Raw genomic sequence first — 20,131 nt, 5'->3', positions numbered from 1 at the left:
CCAGGGATGGAACATGCTACCCCGGGATGTGCTCTTGACCGGAAATCGAACCTGAAACCCTTTGATTCATGGGCTGACACTCTAACCATTTAGCAACACTGTCCAGGGCTCTTCATCTCTTTGTTTGTTTTTAAATGGGGGAGCTGGAGGGGTAAATATGCCTACCTCACAATTCGGAGGACTGCTGGAGTTGGTACATCTAAAGCACTTAGAACAACCCGGAGCACAGTAAGTGCCCTGTGGTGGTGGTGGTGCTGTGACATAAGGATAGGGCCCGTGTCTTCTGCTTCTCAAGCATCTCTCAGTTGCATTTTGCCTCGAGGCTGTCTGGCCTACCAGTAAACTGCACAAACGGTCCCACCATCTAGAGCTCAGAGCGCCGTGTGTCCTCACACATGCTGCTCAGTAAGCTCAGGGGCAGCACGTTTGTCCGGAAGGCCAGGTGAAGGGCTGTGCAGTGGGTGCTGCCCTGTCACCTGGTGCTCCTTAAAGTTCTTGGAACCGGAAGCCCAGATCCTGGAGACTCCTGTGATCTCCTCCAGATTCGTCTCATCTCTTCATCGAGAAATTAGCAAAATACCAACAGATACCTCAGCAGTTCTGTCTTGGAACTTTAAAAATTAAAGCCAAATGAAACCTGATAGCTTCTCCTTCATCTAATACAACCCTCCTCGCCCCAGTTTTCAAATGAGGAAGCATGGACCCCAGAGGGGGGAATGCTGAAGTTATACAGCTGGTTTTTGGCAGGACAGGCACAGAAGGCAGAGTTTGTAGGCAGAGTCCGCTGTAACTGATTGTGATTTGGAATAGAAGCGAGTACTCGAGGGCTCCAGTCACAGCTCAGCAAATAGCTGGGAGACCCTGGGCAAGTCCCCTGGCCACTGTGGGCCGGTGCCCTGTGTCTGGATTGACTGGGGACTGGCTGCAGTGTGAGGTAGACCCAGGTGGTGCTCAGGGGCAGAGTCATTTGGATGGTCTGCTCTCAGCTTTGTGTGTTTCTCTTCTTCCTTGGATACTCTGGGCACAGCTTGGAGAAAATTGCGCAGGAGACCTGAATCTCCTGAGTTAGTGAGAGGTAGGAGAGCATGTTCGCTCTTTCCTCATGCTGTTTGAATCCCGTCTCCCGAGTCCCAGCTCAGATTTTCCTTTTTCGAAATTCCTGATTTTTCCCCTCCTCCTGAGTTAGCAAATACTACTTACTATTTATAGGTTTCTTTGGTTTGGCTCTACCATTCTGTAAATATTCTGTATTGTTAGTCTTCTAGGTTTGTCTTTATCTCTGTGACCAGATTCAACTCTTCCGAAATCTTATTTTTCTGTCGCCTACAGCGTTGTGTTCTTTATGCTCCTAGTACATTGTAGATCAGGGGTCCTCAAACTTTTTAAAGTGGGGGCCAGATCACGGTCCCTCAGAGAGCTGGAGGGCCGGACTATATGAACTACTAATTCCTACTGTAACACCTCGGCTGCGCTCACTGCCCAAAAAACCTGGCGGGCAGGATCAGACTCCTCTGCGGGCCGCATGTGGCCCGCGGGCCGTAGTTTGAAGACCCCTGTTGTAGATGGTTAATTATATTTTGGGGCTGTCAGACTTTTGCCTCATTTATTGAAAGGAAGGAGAGGGAGAGAATGAAGAAATGATCACTATCAAGATATTTAAACTTAAGTTTTCTTTGAAACTTCATTGGGTCGCTTTGAAATAAATCACTTAAACGGTAACTGGAAAATATGAATAAAATGATCAAATGTGCCCTTCTTAGCAATGACCAGTAGATATTGACTAATTTTCAGACCTTTTACGCTCTGGTCCTTATGATAGCCCCCCTTTTATTGCCCTAACGAAACAGGATGGCTCTTTCCAGCGGTGTGCTTTTGCTTTCTCCTTTCCCCCACGTGAGATGTAAAGCACATGTGGCTCCTTGTTTATGTTGATGGGCAAAGGATGCCGCTGCTGCCCAGCAGGTCTTCAGCTAGTTATTTAGAGATTTGCTGTTCGATGGGGTCTGCTCTTCAGAAGTAGGAAATGTCCTCCATGGGTTTGCTAATAACTGTGGAGTTCATGTCCCAAGATTGGTTGTCTGAATGGTCGGAGCTCCTGGAAGTAAGCAGTGATAGTCTAGATTTGGAGTGTTGGGGGTAGAGTCCTCTGTTTTGTTTGTTTCTCTTTTACCATACTGGCTAGAAAAGGTCCTCAGTAAGCACTGTGGAAGGCTGAAGTAAGCGAGCGAATGACCATCCTCCACTGATGGTTGGGTGCTAAATTCTAAGGTTTCCTTATGAGGTAAGTTTTGTAATGTTCCAGTCATCAGTGACTTGTTTTATTTATTTAACGAACATTAATATGGGTACGAGCTAGACATTCTTCTAAGCACTTTACAAATATTAGCTCATTTAGTTCTACAAGGTTGGTACACTTGTGATTGTATTTTACACAGAAGGGAACTGAGGCTCAGTCACTTAGCTAGTGAGTGGCAGAGCCAAGATCCAGCCCTAGCGGTTTGGCTCCAGTCGACACTCTCAGGCTTTTGACACTGGCTGGCTGTGTAGTTTACTTCATACTCGCTCTACAGTACCCATTTACCTGTCAATAAATACAAGTGTGTAGAAAGAATTAAAAAATTATTTAAATATGTTTTCATTGATTTTAGAGAGAGAGGGAGAGAGAAACATCGATTCGCTGTCTCCTGGAAAAATTGACCCTCTATTATATCCAGTCCAACTCAAATAGCTTACAAACCTCATTGCTCTCTGGTAGCTCTGGGGCTCTACCAGATCCTGCTGGGGATCCCAACCCAGCCAGGCATATGCCATGACGGGGAATCAAATCAATGACCTCTCGGTGCATGGGACAACACTCAACCAACTGAACCACACCGGCCAGAGCTTTTTTTTTCTTTCTTTCTTCTTAAATTTGATTTTTAGAGAGAGAGAGGAAAGGAGGGAGGGAGGTTGGAAGGGGAGGAAGAGGAGAGAGAGAGAGAGAGAGAGAGAGAGAGAGAGAGAGAGAGAGAGGTCTGTTGTTCCACTTATTTATGCATTCATTGGTTGATTCTTGCATGGGCCCTGAAAGGGATTGAGCCCAGAGCCTTGGCATATGGGGAGGACACTCTAACCAACTGAGCTACCCCGCCAGGGCTAGAAAGAATTTTTTTAACACTAAAATCTTTGACAAATAATTCCTTTAAAAGTTGATGTTTCATTTGCTTAGATGAGTTAGAGGGCAAAACAATCTCCTTTGGTCCTTAATGAGTGAGGGCTGCCTAAGATAGTTCTCTTAGATTAATTTTATATGCAGATTTATTTTTGAAGAAAAGAAAAAAAGGCACTGTAGAGGCAAGGCTATTATGCAAATTGCCACTGCAGCAAAGGCTTCTGAAGAACTGCCTTTAGAAGGAAGTTGCAGCAGCCACTCTGCTAAGTGCCCCACTTGGAGGGGTTGAGGGCTCCCTGCTGAGAAATACTTCCCACTGTCTTGTGGGCCGGCTGCCCGGTCCCAGCTCTGGCACAGCCCAGGAGGGACATAGAGGCAGAGCTGCCAGAGAGCAGTGAGGTTTGCAGACATTTAGGTTGGACTGGACATAATGGAGGGTCCCTTTTCCCAGAACTATTTCTCGAAGGTGTTCTGTGCCCCTTTAAGCTATCTCTGTAGACTAATTATCGTGTTTTCAACTTCATAGATCCCTTTAAACAATGATAGCAGGTTATATATAGTTTTAAAAAAAAATTTGTAGGCTAGATGAACTTTATTTTAGTGTCATTAAATATTTTTCAGTTGATTAAGAGTCAAGGTTGATATGAATTGTTTGTATTACACGAAGCTTTATAGGTTTATATCATCACAGAAACTGGTTTTTTGAGCCTTTCTCACTATGAATGCAAGGCAAGGTATGGCTAGTTACATATCAGAAATTACATTTGTTGAATGTCTACGATGTATTAGGCTAGCTTATGTTTATTATATTTGTTAATTTAATTTTTATATTACCTCTATGAGTAATATTACTAGACCCATATTGGAGGGTAATGAAACGGAGGCTCAGAGATTCGTCCCCATTCACGCAGCTAGTAAGTGCAGAGCTGAGATTCAAACCCAGGCCAGTCTGACTCCCAAACGCCTTACTCTTCCTACTGCAGTACATTCCACAGCCTCCCATAGGAGAAACCAATTTTTTTTTTTATAAATACACAATAATGTATTTGTATACACTGTTGAATTGAGAAGGCAATATTATGTTATTAATACAAAGTAGAAAAGATTTCATAAAAGTTGCATCACCCTCCCTCCCCTTCTCCCCCCTCACCTCCCTCCTCCAATAGAGATTTAAACTCTGGGCTTATATTTTGGAGCTAAGTATGATTATGAGCTAATGTTTTTATAGCTTATGCCCACATTTCAGAAATCTTTTCCAGGTTCTCATATTTCCTCTAGGATTTGCCACATGTTAGCAGTAAAGAAGATGGCTAATTGTGCTTCTTTATTCTTTCTTTGTTTAGGATGTGATAGGCCAGGTTCTGCCTGAAGCAACAACCACAGCATTTGAATGTAAGTCTGGCTTGTATACTCTCTTGACTGTTTCCTTCTGCAGTGATTTTTCAAGGGGTTTATGGGTTGCATTAGTTTAGAAACTGACAAAAACACATTATTTATGATCATCATATGGTACATTTAAATATTTATAAATTAATGCAAGTTTAATGATGATACTTAACTGAGTAATATTTTCTTATTTAATCATATCTTGGGTGTACATATTTCTATAATATAGCTTTAATTACCAACATGACCTTTATCTGCTCTTGCTCCTCACTGTAATAATATTGTGGTGTAAAATGAAACCTGTAAACTACCTGTAGGCCAATGATTATTGATTAAGAGGTTTTAGTCCATTGCTGCTTTATAACAGCCACAGAGCAGAGCTTTTAAGTGAACATTGAATGGAATAATTCTGTTTTAGTGAGGCTTGGCACGGCTGCTAGATGATGGCAGCAACACTTCAGATCTTAAGTCCTTTCCCCACACCACCCTCCACACCGAAGCAGTGGCTTGGGGACCGGGGGCAGGGCAGGGGCAGGGCACTAGAAAGCTGGTTTTGATCTGAGGCAGGTCTCTGCAGGAGAGGTCAGGGTCTGAATAATGTTAAGGTAAGAATTTAGTCAGTAGCTCTGGTGTTGAGAAGGATAATGGATTTGTAACTGTAGTTCCCATTTTTTTTTAAAAAAGAGGAGGGCCACTTTCCATGTGGAAAAATGTATTGTTTCTCCACATAGTGCACTTTTTGATCTGATCTTGTGTTTTAAGCAGATGGTTAATGACAGAGAGTACATTGTCCTGTATTTTACTTATGTTCTTTTTGGAGGACAATTTGGCTTACCAAAATATAAAATGTGTAAAACCTTTGACTCAGCAGATCCACTTTTAGGAAGCTATCCAACAGAAAGACCTAAACATATGTTGAATGCCCTTCAAACAAACTGTTCATTGTGGAATTATTTTTAATAGCAGAAAGTTAAAAGTAAGCTAACTGCCTAAAATAATAGGTTAATAAGTTATACATCTGAATCATTAGGCAGTGGGTATAAAGAATGCATAAGGATTTTATGCATTGGCATGGAAAGATATCCATAATATATTATTGACTAAATAAATAAAATATTTGGTAAGATCCTATCTTGTGAAAAAGCTAATCTCTCTTCCTCCCAACTTCATGAATACAAAGTGTTAAAAAAAAAAAAAAAGTATACACACTTTAACAGCTGATAGCTCAATTTTGAAAATGAAATGTATTTTAATAAAGCACTGCCATTGTTATTATTCAACGTGTGTGTATATACATTTTTTGGGACACCCTACATATTGAGACAAGGATCTGAAGTTGCTGCAGTGCTTTCTAATGATTTTCCCTGGACAGGCTACTTGGAGGCTGGAGTGGGGCTGAATGAGCACACTTTTTCCTTTACTTATTTCTCTTTTTGAGAAATTTTTAATTATTTTTCAATAATTATTACATGTTTTTAAAAGCTACTTGAATAGGACTCTTAAAATAATTACAATCTTACTAAAAATAGTACATACATCTGAAATACATATTAGTGTTGCAAGCTCTTTAGACCCCTTGCAGTAACTCCTTGGGGGTGCCAGGGATTTCATGGACAGTCTGATAGTTAACATTAGGAGTACTTGCTGTTACTAGATGCTGTGCTAAGAGCATTCCATGGGTTATCTCATTTAATTTAACCTTCACAGGATCCCCACAAAGCACTTTGACAGCCTGTTATTAGCTCTGTTTTAGTTGAAGAAAGGACATCTCTAAGACCTGCTCAGAGTCTTATAGCTAGAAAATGGTAAAGGGCAATTTCTGGAGTAGACTCCAGAGCATATCCTATCTAATAAAAGAGTAATCCGTTACACCCACAAGCCATGCCCACCAGCCAGTCAGGAGTGAGTATGCAAATAACCCCACCAAGATGGCTGTGGCCATGGAGCAAGCAGGAGGGTTGTGTTTCCCTGGCAATGGAGGAAGCCAAGCTTCCTGCACACCCTGGCTGCCTGAGGCCTCTGCTCAAGGCTGCAAAGTTTCAATTATAAAAGAAAAGTAAATCCCAACAAAAATGGCTGTGGGCCACAAGGGAGCATGAGGCTTGGGCTTCCCCAGCCATGGAGGAACCAAATTTACTGGCCCGCCCTGGCCTCTGCTCAAGCCTACAAAGTTTCAATTATAGAAGATAAATAAATCCCAGATACCAGGGCCTCCACTTGGGTCGCCAATGTGCGTGGCCTGCAAACCACCACAGGCCCCTCACCTAGGCCGCCCCAAGCCCCAAGGGAACCCCCACCCTGATCCAGGACACCCTTCAGGACAAATCAGCTGGCCCCACCTGTGCACCAGGCCTCTTATCCTATCTATAAAAGAGTAATATGCAAATTGACCATCACTCCAACACACAAGATGGCTGTTCCATGTGGTCAAAGATCCTGCCCCCATGTGGACACAAGATGGCCACCACAAGATGGCCAGCAGGGGAGGGTAGTTGGGAGGGATCAGGCCTTCAGGGGAGGGCAGTTGTGGAGTTTGTGGAGTGAAGTTGGGGGCAACCAGGCCTGTAGGGAAGGGCAGTTGGGGGGGACCCAGGCCTGCAGGGAAGATCAGTTGCGGGGGGGACCAGGCCTACAGGGGAGGGCAATTAGGGGTGACCAAGCCTGCAGGGGAAGGCAGTTGGGGGGGGGGGGGCACCAGGCCTGCAGGGGAGGGTAGTTAGGAGCAATCAGGCTACCAGGGGAGCAGTTAGGCATCAATCAGGCTGGCAGGGGAGTGATTAGGGGGTGTTCAGGCTGATGGACCAGTTGGTGTTTTAGTATTCAAAAAATGTTAGCAGCATTGTCTTGTATTGTTCCACATTGGGCGAATATATTTGTAGGATAAATTCCTCAGAGTTGGAAATACTGAGACAAAGAGTACTCAGGTACATATTAATAGCTATTACCACATTGCTCTCAAAAAGTAGAACCAATTTACACTCCCATCAACCATGCTTGAGACTGCCCATTTCTCTTTATCCTCACTAACTCTGGTATTAGCAAACTTTAGTCAATGTCAGTTTGATAGGTGAAAAAGATGAATTATTGTTTTATTTTGTGTTTCTTCAATTATAGATGAGCCTGAGCATCTTTTCATTTGTAGTTTGGTCATTTGTATTTAATTTCTGTTAACTATTTGTCACTTTTACCAATTTTCCCATTAGATTATTTGTCTTTTTCTGATTTAAAAGCTTGAAAACATTAAGAAAATTTGCCCTTTGTCTTATATGCTATGGATATTTTTGTGTAGTTTTCTTTCACTGGGTTTGGTCTTTCATCCCTCTTCTTTTGGTCTTTCATCCCTCTTCTTTTTATCCTTGAAAGTTTTTACATGGTCAGGTTGATCATATTTTCCTTTGTGACTTCTGGATTTATGTTAAGCTTAGAAAGGTCTTTCACATTCCAGGATATTGAAAACATTCATCCTTATTCTCTTTTTTCTACTTTAATGTTCATATGTGTATTAGGGTTTGTTTTTATACAGTTGCATTTCTATTGCAAAGGGTTTTTTGTAGTATATTTAGTTTATTTTGGTGAAAGGAGGAGACAGATGAAGGCACAACTTTATTCTTCAAGCAGATAGACAGTTGACCCCATATTAGTTATTGAATAATTCATCTTTTCCTAGATGTAAGAATACTTCTGAGATGAAGCTACATCCTATAACCATAAAAATCTTGTGTGTTTACATGTGTGGGCCCTACATATGCTGTAGGAGCTTGACATTTTTATAGGCCCAAAGACACCTGCTGAATTTTAGTTCCATTAACAGATTAAAGAGTATACAAAACATGAAGTGATGAAAATCAACTATGCCCACTAATGAGTTTCCTGCACATATAATGCATTCCTCTCCCAGACTTCTCTCTAGACAAGTTACTACTATAAAATGATAGTTGGGTTGGCTCCCTGAGAGTAAGTCCTACTGGTCACTTGAAAGTCTGTATGGACAAGTGCTGACTTCTACCTAGAAGCACCATATGGCACTACTTTCCTATGACACTCTGACTTCACATTCTTGGGTCTGTAGCTCTCATAAACATATCTTCATACTTGTCAAACCATATGTCTAAATTTTGGTTCAGAAAAATGTCTTTCTTCAACCATGACCATTTTATACTAAGTTCTTTTTGAATAGAATACTTTTCAGTTGTTTTATGAATTTCTGGAAGATTATTTTGGGTGGAAATTTGAAAACCAGTACATCAGATCTCGTTTTAAATTTGACACAATATGACCATTTAAAGAAAAAGCTTGATTTCTTTACTCAAGCACCAGGCTGTTTGTTCTTAAAGGCAGTAAACAGTACTGCTCATTTTTGAATCCCTGCAAAGCCTAACATGGTACATGGCCTCACTCAAAATGCTTTTCTGTAATGTATGGATGATTGAAGGAATGAAGGAATTGGACAAGCTTTTCAAAGTTTATCCAAATTCTATTAGCTCTGTCTTTAAAATATATCCAGCATGTGACAACTACTCAAACTCTCAGCTTGGTGTAGGCCACCATCATATCTCACCTGGACTAGACCATTGGTCTCCTTACTGGTGTCCCTGTTTCTGCTTTTGCCTCCATACATCAGCCAAAGTATTCCTTTAAGAAGTTAAGTGAGATCATAACACTCTAAACCCCCAGTAGTTTCCATCTTACTCAGAAGTAAAAGCCAAATCCTTAAAATGCCCATTTTCTCATCTGCCCTCTCATTCTCTCTTCTCCCTCTCATTCTCTCTCCTCCCTCTCATTCTATTCCACTTATCTGGCTTTCTTTCAGTCTCTTGAACATGCCAGATATTCTTTGGCCTCAGGGTCTTTGCATTAGCTGTTCCCTCTGCCTGGAACACTTTTTCTCCTTCAGTCTCTCTCAAAGTTCCATGAAATCAGGTGTTCTTTTTCCACTGCTACCATCGCCAGTGCTCAGAAGATTGCCTGCTGTATGGTAGACACATATTTGTTGGGAAGAAAAAGAGAGCAAAGAACTGAAGAAGGAATCAGAAGATGGGAGGCCTGAAACTAAATTAAACTCATGGTTATAAAGATTTGGCCATAGAAACAGTGGCCTCTAGTTCTGTCCAGGTCTTAGATTCCATACTTGAGAAGGGCTGTAAACTTGACAACTTCTCTGTAATTTCCCGTTGATGTCTTTCTAACCTATACAATTATGTTTTCATTTCTTTCCTCTTGCCTTGGAAAAACACCTCTGCTGTAGTTATAATCGACTCTCACCTGGCACTGAGGAATTGACAAATGACATATAATATATAGCCTTAACTTTCTGTTGTTCTTTGTAGAAACTAGATTGTTTCTCTCCAAAGCCCACTTGAGTCCTGTCACTGCAGTGGATGCTGTTTGGCTGAGACCTCCCCTGAGTCTGCTGTTTCCTTGGTAGGCACTGTGCTTGCCATTCTGACCGCCCTTACCTGAGGCTGCCTCCTCTCTATTGGGCCTTTATGTTCCTTCTCTTGGTTTCTCTTTTGGATTGCATGTTGCCTCAAATAAAATTGCTAACAACATATGGCCTGTTATGATTCTCTTTTCCCAAACTCTGCCATTTTGTATATTTGTGACACACTGCAGATTTTGTGAAGATTGCTTCATAATATTTGTTTACCATCTGCTGCACTCTATTTGGTATCTTGCTAGGATTTTTTCCTCCATTTTAAGTGACATTAACAAAATCCAGCCAGTACATAGACTTTCTGGTTCTACTTTTGCTTCCCTAATGTGCTGGAAAATCATATTACTATGCTCCAGGCAACTAGAGAAGCCTGGAATCTCATTGTGAACCAGAGTATGAGATCCATTGCACCCGCCCCCTTTCTTGGTCATATCCGTAATGCTTTTTGGTCAGATGGCAAAGAGCCTTCATGTATAAGACAAAAGGAGTACAAATTATTTTTTGCTACTTCTTTCTACTTAGTACCACTACTTCCTAGTGTTTTTCACCAACATATTTATACTTTTGAAACTCTTTGTCATTTTAGTAAGTTTTTATGATTTATAGTTCCAGTTAGTGTACTTTTTATAGCTAATCCAGCTTGATAGGCAAATAGTCAGAGTCTGCTAGATAGGCTGTGTATGTCCAACTTTTTATTGAGATAAGTATTTTAAGTCATTATCATACTGAATTGCTTGGTGTATATTTCTACTTTCTTATCCTTTAGTAACTTCTCATACCTGTCAACTCTATTTTCCCCCAGCGTTATTGAGATATAATTGACATATAACATTGTATAAGTTTTACAGTGTGCTGATTTGATTGAAAAATGATTATTAGTTAACACCTCCATTCTATCACATAATTACCATTTCTTTTTTGGGGTGAGAACATTTAAGATTTACTGTCTTAGCAACATTCAAATATATAACACATTATTATTGACTACAATCATCATGCTGTACATTAGATCTCCAGACCTTGTTATTTTTATAACTGAAAGTTGTACCCTTTGACAAATATCTCTCTCATTTCCCGAAACCACTGGCAATCACCACTTTACTTTCTGTTTCTCTAAGTTTGGGTTTCTTAGATTCCACATATAAATGATATCACACAATATTTGTCTTCCTATGACTAACTTATTTCACTTAACATAATGCCCTCAAATTTCATACAAGTTATCAGAAATGGGAGGATGTCTTTATTTTTTCTTTTCTCTCTTTCTTATTTATTTTGTCTGAGGATGTCTTTATTTTTCATGGCTGAATAATATTATGCAGTGTGTGTGTGATGGACATTTAGGTTATTTCCATATTCTGGCTATCTGTAATAATAAAAGCAAATCGACCACAGGGCCAAAAGTGGAATGGCCATCCAGACGACCTTCCAAACAAAGCCGGGGCTGCAAGGGCCTAGCCTTGCATGATTTTGTGCATCGGGCCTCTAGCTATAAATAATGCTGATGAATATGGGGGTGCTGCTATCTCTGCAAAATCCTGATTTCATTTCCTTTGGCTTGCTGAAAGTCTATGTACTGGCTGGATTTTGTTAATGTCACCAGAAGCAGGATTGCTGGTATTTTTAATTTTTTGAGGAACCGCCATACTGTTTTTCATAGCTGCTGTGCCAATTTGCATTCCTTCCAAGAGTGCACAAGGGTTCCCTTTTTTCTACATCTTCACCAATGCTTGTTATCCCTTGGCTTTTTTATGATAGCCATTCTAACAGGTGTGAAAAGATACCTCATTGTGTTTTGTTTTGTTTCTAAATATGTTTTTATTGATTTTATGAGAGAGAGGATGGGAGAGGGAGAGAGAGAGAGAAACATTGATGAGAGATAAATGTAGAACAGCTGCCTCCTGCACATCCCCTCCTGGGGATCAAGCTCAAAACCTGGGCATGTGCCCCTGACCAGTAATTGAATCAGCAATCTCTTGGTGCATGGGGTGACACTTAACCTACTGAGCTAAACCAACTGGGCTCATTTTGCTTTTGATTTGCACAGTGGTGCCTCACACAACGAACTTAATTCGTTCCAGGAGCAAGCTTGTTATGCGAAAAGTTCGTTATGTGAAACGCGTTTTCCCATAACAATACATGTTAAAAAAAATAATTCGTTCTGTAGCATAAAATATGCTAAGATGACATAAAAAAAAATATGCTAAGATGACATATTTTTTTTTTTTTAATAATATATTTTATTGATTTTTCACAAAGAGGAAGAGAGAGGGATAGAGAGTTAGAAACATCGATGAGAGAGAATCATCGATTGGCTGCCTCTTGCACACCCCCTACTGGGGATGTGCCCGCAACCAAGGTACATGCCCTTGCCCGGAATCGAACCTGGGACCTTTCAGTCCGCAGGCCGACGCTCTATCCACTGAGCCAAACCGGTCCCGGCTAAGATGACATATTTTTATTTAGATACATCTAAAAACATAATTTTTTTTAAAAAAAAACACACATTTTTTTAATTTTAAGACAGACTAAGTAGAGTCTACCGAATCTTGCACATCTTCATCCATTTTCTGCTTTTTGGCCGATGGTTTCATGAAAAACCTGTCCAAAGTTCGCTGTGCGAGGCGTTCGTTATGCGAGGCACCACTGCATTTCCCTGATGATTAGTGATGTTAAGCATCTTTTCATGTACCTGTTTTATGTCTTCTCTGGAATTCTTTGTCTCTAGAGAGAAGTATATTCTCACTTTAAACATCAAAGCCAATGGTTTGCTCTTGGGCTGCCCTCGGGGATTAGGTTACCTGGATTTTTGTTAGAATTATTAGTCTTTTCATAAGTGTGATTACTTTTCCAACTCAGTCTCCTCTTTGACAAGAATTAGGAATCTTCATTAAAACTACTAATCACAATTATTAGAGTCAATCAGTCCCCTCAAAGGGCAATTTGTAAAGAAAACCAATACATACATAAACTGGGGCTTTTTTTTTTAATTAATCCATAAAAACTATTAATCACTGTATCATGTAAGCCTGATTTCATCCTCAGACTTGATTAGATAGAATGCCTCTTTCAACTTCTCAGAACTCTTTCTCTTGGAGTCAGACCCCTTATAGGACAGCCCTAAACACTTTGCCACTAGGTGGGCTATTCTGGCCATGTAGCTTCAGTTTTCTGTACAAATTAAAGCAAAATACTTTTGTAGTGTTTCATAACTGCTTTTTATGGAATTGCTAGATAATAAATTATTCTGGTGGCTGACTCCCCTCACAGTTTTTTGTTGAATTAATCCCTAAGATATTTCATAGAATTCTAGAATTTCAGGATCTTTTGCCTTAAAGATTCAAGCTTGGTTTGGGGAGCTTGTTGTCATTCCTGATTTAGAGAAATGTAATATAAATTATTTTTCTGGAATCCTTGTCCTCTTTTTACAAATTATAAAAAGACTAGAGGCCCGGTGCATGAAAATCATGCACTGGAAGCGGACCTCCCCAGTCCAGCCTGCACCCTCTTGTAGTCTGGGAGACCTCGGAGGATGTCCAGTTGTTTCACTGAACTCCAAACAGTTCCATCCCATGTACATATTGAAATTTGAATATAAGCAGTCCCTTTGTAACCACCATCTCTGTAGCTGGCTCTGGTGTAGAAATGAGGTTTACAAAAAGCTACTTTGTTCAGATTGAAAATATTACCAAGTTCAGGACTTTATCAAAACAAATCTGTTTTTTGTTGTTGTTTTTTTAAATCATTTTAGCACACATCCAAAAAGAGAATTTGACTTGGCTTTAAAAACAAAAATGTAAAGTACTTTCATGGGTATAATATGCAACATTATATTCCTTTATACTATATCTGTTTTTCCCCTTTTTTCCTGCATTTGTAAGAAAACTTTTTTTTAAAATATATTTTATTGATTTTTTACAGAGAGGAAGGGAGAGAGATAGAGAGCTAGAAATGTCGGTGAGAGAGAAACATCGACCAGCTGCCTCTTGCACACGCCCTACCGGGGATGTGCCCGCAACCAATGTACATGCCCTTGACCGGAATCGAACCTGGGACCTTTCAGTCCGCAGACCGGCGCTCTACCACTGAGCCAAACCGGCTTCGGCTGTAAGAAAACTTTTTGACTTAACCTTGAAAATTATAGTTTCTAGAACCTGTGTAGAAACTTTTTTGTTTCCAAAATTATAATGGCTTTGGTCTCATAGATTCTATAACTTAAAAAGCAAAAGAAAGAAGGAAAGTGTTAGATTCCTATATATCCTATATATATATGTAACATCTAGGAATGTACCACCTTTGTCACTGAAAGTCACCATTGTGTGTCTTTTATACTGAAAACAGGCAACTCTTGATAGCATAATGCCAATAGTGACTTTAGACAGTTTCTACCTGTATAGGTATTTAGTATGACTTGATGATACTGATTTACATCAAGTTGGGGAACTATTTTGCGGTTAACCAGGATCCAGGAACAAATGCTTTGGAGAGAAAACCCCAGCAAGAGCTTTGGGCTTGATCATTGAGTGAGGCTGGCTCAAGTGCTAGTTTCCATCATGATGTCACATTGCTGTTGGCTACCAAAAAAGGAAAAGGCAGTAGCATTTTGCTCTGCAATCAGCTAATTGGGAGACAACACAGGCTCTTATAGGGCCTGGTCAGTGAACGGGGGTGTATCTTCAGAACTGTAGCCGGACTAAAGGAGGGCTGGTGGGCGAAGAGCCTTATGCTGACTGAACTCATATCCCACAGTATGTGATGTAAGCAAAAAGGGAAAAACAGATATAGTGTAAAGGAATATAATGTTGTATATTATACAAATGAAAGCCACTTTACATTTTTGTTTTAAAGCCAGGCCTGGGATCAAATCAGCAAATTAGAAACCCAAGAGTGACCAAAATAAATAGAACCACTGATTGTTTAATAAGCACACCAGAGCTGAGACATCCAAATGAGAGAGAGTGGCCCCTTCTAAGTTGTCCCCTGGGAATCTGTGCACTTTTTCCAACAGTGCTGCTGTTGCTAAAAACATTTTGGGTATTTTTCTTTTAACTGTACAGTTAGAGTCTACCACATAGGCTGTTCTCCTGTTGACAGATGTTTATCTTTAGAAAGATGAAGAGGCTAACTAAATATTTAGAAATAACCAAAAGTCATTCTGAGTTCTTCTTGGCAGGAAGTGTAGGAGAATGATCAGGTGGACAATTTCGTTTGGGTTAAAAGTGAGATCTGATATTTTTACGTGGTATATTTTCTAGTTCTTTAATATACATACTCTACTGGGGATAGAGCCTGCAACCTAGGCATGTGCCCTTGGCTGGAATCGAACCTTCCGTCCACAGGCCGATGCTCTATCCACTAAGCCAAACCAGCTATCTTCTAGTTCTTAAAGCAGTTTGTGAAGAGTTACTTCAAAGCTACTTTGAATAAGGGAAGCATAGTTGAAATAAGTACATTGTTTCTGGATGTGTCTACTTTGATAATACAGTTAGTCAAATGAATACATTCTGGTTATATATCTTGTAAAGCCTTATTATCCTCTAGTTTAAGACTATTTCAAAGTACCATGAATTGCTGTTTGACACTTAACTATGGTCAGAGTTCCCAGTACTAATGAAACTGTACAGAAAGAGAAAGAGAGCTACTAAATAGAATAGGATATGGAGAGAATGTTAAAGTTGCTTTGCAAGTTTACCTTACACTAGGCTCCCAGTTTTTCTTCTGTAAAAAGGAATCTATCTATACTAACAAAAGCCTAGGTGGCCCTTGCTCGATAATCTTACGTCATCACAAGATGGCCACCGCAAGATGACCAGCGGAGGGGGGGCAGTTTGGGGTGGCCAGAGGGGGACAGTTGGGGGTGACCAGGTTGGCGGGGAAGGGGGGACAGTGAGGGGCAACCAGGCAGGCAATGGGGGGGGGCAGTTGGGTGCAACCAGACTGGCAAGAGGGGGGCAGTTGAAGGCAACCAGGCCAGTAGGCAGAGGTGGTTAGGGGTGATAAGGTTGGTGGAGTGGGGTGACAGGTAGGGGTGACCAGGCAGGCAGGTGAGCAGTTAGGAGCCAGTGGTCCCAGATTGTGAGAGGGATGTCTGACTGCTGGTTTAGGCCCAATCCCTGGGATCAGGCCTAACCCAGCAGTCGGACATTTCCTGAGGGGTTCCAGATTGGAGAGGGTACAGACTGGGCTGAGGGACACACACACACACACACACACACACACACACACATACACACTTAATGAATTTTGTGCACTGGACCTCTAGTATATATAAAAAGCCAGTGACTGGAATGCCAGAACGATCAGAATGACCGGTCATTATGACACCCACTATGGCCGGCCAACTGGCCCAATCAGGGGTGGGGCCAGGCAGGCAACCTCCCGCTGCCCCTCCCTTTGGTCAGCCCCTCCTCCAATCAGTCCCCCCATTGAGGGCAGGGCCAGCTGACCTCCTGTGGCTTTCCCCCGGCTGACCTGGCCCCAATAGGGCCCCAATCAGGGGTGGGGCTGGTGGTAAACCTCCCATAGACTCTCCCCCCAGCCAGCCCAGACCCCTGTTGCCTTCCCAGCCCTGATCAGGGGTGTGGCTGGTTGACAAACTGCCCATGGCCCCTCCCTTCAGCCAGCCCCACCCCTGATCACCATCCCCCATTGGGGATGGGGCTAGCCAACCTCCTGCAGCCTCTCCCCCCTGGTGTTCACCTGCCACAATGGGGCCCTGTTGGGGGGTGGGGCCATCAGCCAACCTCCTATAGCCCCTCCTCCCAGCTTGCCAGCCCCCTCCCTCCCCCATAGGCCTCCATCACCGAGCAGGCTGAGGACCTACCCACCTACCCATGCACTGGGCCTCTAGTAATAATAATGTCACACTATCTACATTATAGAACCAGTGAAGTTCTTCAGGAGGTACTTACTGCATATGAAGCACTTAGTGCCTTGTGTATAATGATGATCAGTAAATGTTAGTCATTTTTATTATGCTAATGTGACATGGTGGGTTGCCTGGAAGAGAGAAAGAATGAAGGAATTAGAGGGATAGGGTGTTGTGTGGAAAGAAAAAAGTTACTGACAGTAGAATACAACTGGCCTGTCTTCAGTTTTTAAAGTTCTCCAAACCAACCTGTATTAGTCATATTCCTAAATACATGTCATGAATGGCATGAATAATATTTTAGTTTTTAGCTGCCCCTTAATTTTTCAGTTCTTTATTGAGATTCTTATTGTATTCTGAACAAAAACAGAGCAAAACAACAAACCTTAACATCCCCCAAAGTAGGGTTTTGAGGATTTGGATATCATTTGTAAAAACAAATTATATTATGTTTCCAGCTGATGTGGTTTTTGTACTAAAAAATGCAAATCTTATCACTTGCATTACGTTGCTTTTTAAACAGATGAAGATGAAGATGGTGATCGAATTACAGTGAGAAGTGATGAAGAAATGAAGGCAATGCTGTCATATGTAAGTATATTACAAATGAGGACTATCTTGAATACATTACTGTGATTAAGGATGCTGTTTCTTGGCAGAATGAAGGTATAAAAATAAATCACAATTGCCATAACATTTTTCTATGTAGTATATAAGGTTTTCAAAGATTTCCTTATGTGAAAGTTAAGGGCATTCTTTCCAAAGAACACTTACTGATCATATCATGAACATTAAGAATAATGCATCTTAATGACTTTTGCATTAGGTATGGTGCAGACTAAATGGACTATCAATTTCCTGTATTTTTTATGCAGTACTTAAAGTAACGGCTCATTAAAAATGAACCCCTGGGCTCTAAAAAATTTTTCAAAATCTACTTTCAACTGGCGATCTCTTTCACCCTTCCAAACACACTCTAGTTATAACGTAGCTGCAGGCTCAATATGGATACGCAATTTAAAGATGTGCTCTCCATTATTTTATCCACCTCCTTATACCCATCCCAAGATGAAGTACTATGGGGTTACTTACTGAACCAAAGTGATTTGAATATATTCTGAAATGACTTTTGTGTTTTGGATTTCAGTGAAAATTTGCATTAATGCTTGTCACAGGACTGAAGTAGATCAACAAGAGAATAGACTACATTTCTAAAACTTTAATACTGAGCTTCAAAAATTCAACTGTGATAAAATAAACAAATTTCCTCTTATTTGTTTTACAGTATTTTATTTTATCTGAGTTTGTAAGTGTTTACAAAATCTCTAATGGTCTGGTGGAAAAAACAGTGGACTGGAAGCCAGGAGACCCAGCTCTTTTCTGGTTTCCTGGCCTTAGGCAAATCACTTAACCTTTCTGTGCTATAGTTGCCTCATCTGTCAGTTGTGGATAATAATACATGTCCTTTCTACCGCACAGGGTCATTGTAATGATCAAATAGGGGAGTAGCTGTGAAAGGCCTTTGAAAATGAAAAGTTCTATACAAATGCAAAGTGGTATTATGTTGGAAATGATAGTGAGACGCTAATCTTAGCTAACAGTTAAGTTGTAGGTAGTTGATAGACTTCAACTTCAACCCAAGGTATTGTCTCACTGTAATGAAAACTGTAAAATATCTGTGTGGGTTTCTGCCAATAGTTTTAATTTAGGGTAGGAGGAAAGCGAACAAGAAGAATGGCATGATTAACAGAGCGTTGCATTCAGAGCTGCACAGAGTAGGAAAAGTCAATTTCCCATTGACTTCCCATTAACTTACTTGAGAGTCCTTGTGCTTTGAGAATTTAGAGCAGGGCTCATCAGCACCTTGAAAGGTAGAGTAGGATGGTCTGCTGAAAGGTCTAGCACTCGTATTGATAGATTTCTAACTCTCCTGGGAATGTGACATGCTTATTTTTAGAAAACACACACACACACACAGGTTGGTTCTAGTTTTTTCACATGCATCTATTGCAGAGTACGTTACTGACAACAGTATACTTTCATTATGTCTCTGACATATGCACATTAAAAGGTGTGTTTTCAATAATGTACTTTTGGGAAGATCTGACAAATGGTGTCTTTTAAGAATGTTACTGCATGTGATCATAATAATAATTTCTAGGTTTTTTTGGTGCCTCATCTATATACTAGATGCTTATGGTATTTCATTTTCATTGATTTTAACCACTCTGCGAGGTAGATATTGTCATTTCTATATTTTAGATGAGGAAGCCCTGATTAACAAACATGCTGAAGGTCTTAGAAGCTAGTATGAATGTAAATATGGAATGTTAAGTTCCATTTCTTCTCTTAGCTAGGTAGCTAGCTCAGTTGGTTGAATGTTGTTCCAATATGCCAAGGTTGCAAATTCAATCCTGGGTCAGGGCACATACAAGAATCAACCAATGAATACGTAAATAAGTGGAACAACAAATCGATATTTCTCTTTCCTTCTCTCTCTCAAATCAATCAATCAATAAATTTTTTTTAAGTTCAGTTTTTTCTTATACCAAAGCTCATGATCCTTTACTGCTTTACACTGTTTCTCTCCTATTCACCTCCGTGCACATTAATATTGGGATCTTTCTATGTTATAAACACTATTAAAATCTCAGTGATTTGTTTTTATATAACCTTAGTTGAGCTATCTGAGTATATATTTCGTATGATTTCTGCTTATTTTCTCAAATACAGTGCTTAGTTTTATAGGGAAATGTTAGTTATGGTATTCTTTTTAAACTTCAAAGTTCCTGACACTTTTTGAGAGCCACTTTTTAATCTGAAAAGAAATCAACCAGCTCATTGATCCCCAAATATTTAGGTTTCATGAACTAATCAGTCTTTCATTTTCAGGTTGGAAGACAGACATAGGCATGGTAATGTTTAATTTTGCCAATGAAACCAAACCTTAATACATAAACTAATAAAAGTGTCTACTGTTAACCATTATTTTGTTAATAGAGTGAGAGTTATTTAAAGATTAAACCATTAAGCAGTACATAATCTCAAAAGTAAAGATCATTCCAGTGAGTAAATTTAGTTTTAATGTAAAAACTCACTGCATTATTCTTTCTATTAATTTGCTGTGGCTATTGAAAACCTTTTTTATGAATTGGTAGTGGCTTACAGATTGTGGTCAGGCCAATTAGGTCCAGATTTTCTCACTAATTCACTTAACAAATACTTAAGAGGCCTAGCTGGTATGGTTGAGTTAGGTTAGCGTGTCATCCCACACCAGAGGGTTGCAGGTTTG

The 20,131-nt window shown here is 40.4% G+C and overlaps 1 protein-coding gene across 2 annotated transcripts in view; it reads left to right on the top strand.

Annotated features, from left to right (window-relative positions):
* The window catches only part of MAP2K5 (mitogen-activated protein kinase kinase 5), a 238,149-nt gene that overhangs the window by 4,372 nt on the left and 213,646 nt on the right, over positions 1–20,131 (top strand). For both annotated transcript variants that reach the window (XM_084887497.1, XM_084887496.1), the window contains exons 2-3: positions 4,495–4,543; positions 17,363–17,430. In XM_084887497.1, the coding sequence (XP_084743623.1) occupies positions 4,495–4,543; positions 17,363–17,430 (117 nt within the window). The remainder of the gene's footprint in view (positions 1–4,494; positions 4,544–17,362; positions 17,431–20,131) is intronic.

The sequence above is a fragment of the Pipistrellus hanaki genome, assembly GCF_964339955.1.
Source record: "Pipistrellus hanaki genome assembly, chromosome: 1".
NCBI classification, from domain to species: Eukaryota; Metazoa; Chordata; class Mammalia; order Chiroptera; family Vespertilionidae; genus Pipistrellus; species Pipistrellus hanaki.
The sequence above is the reverse complement of the archived record's forward strand: the minus strand, read 5'-3'. Positions and strand labels throughout refer to the sequence as shown.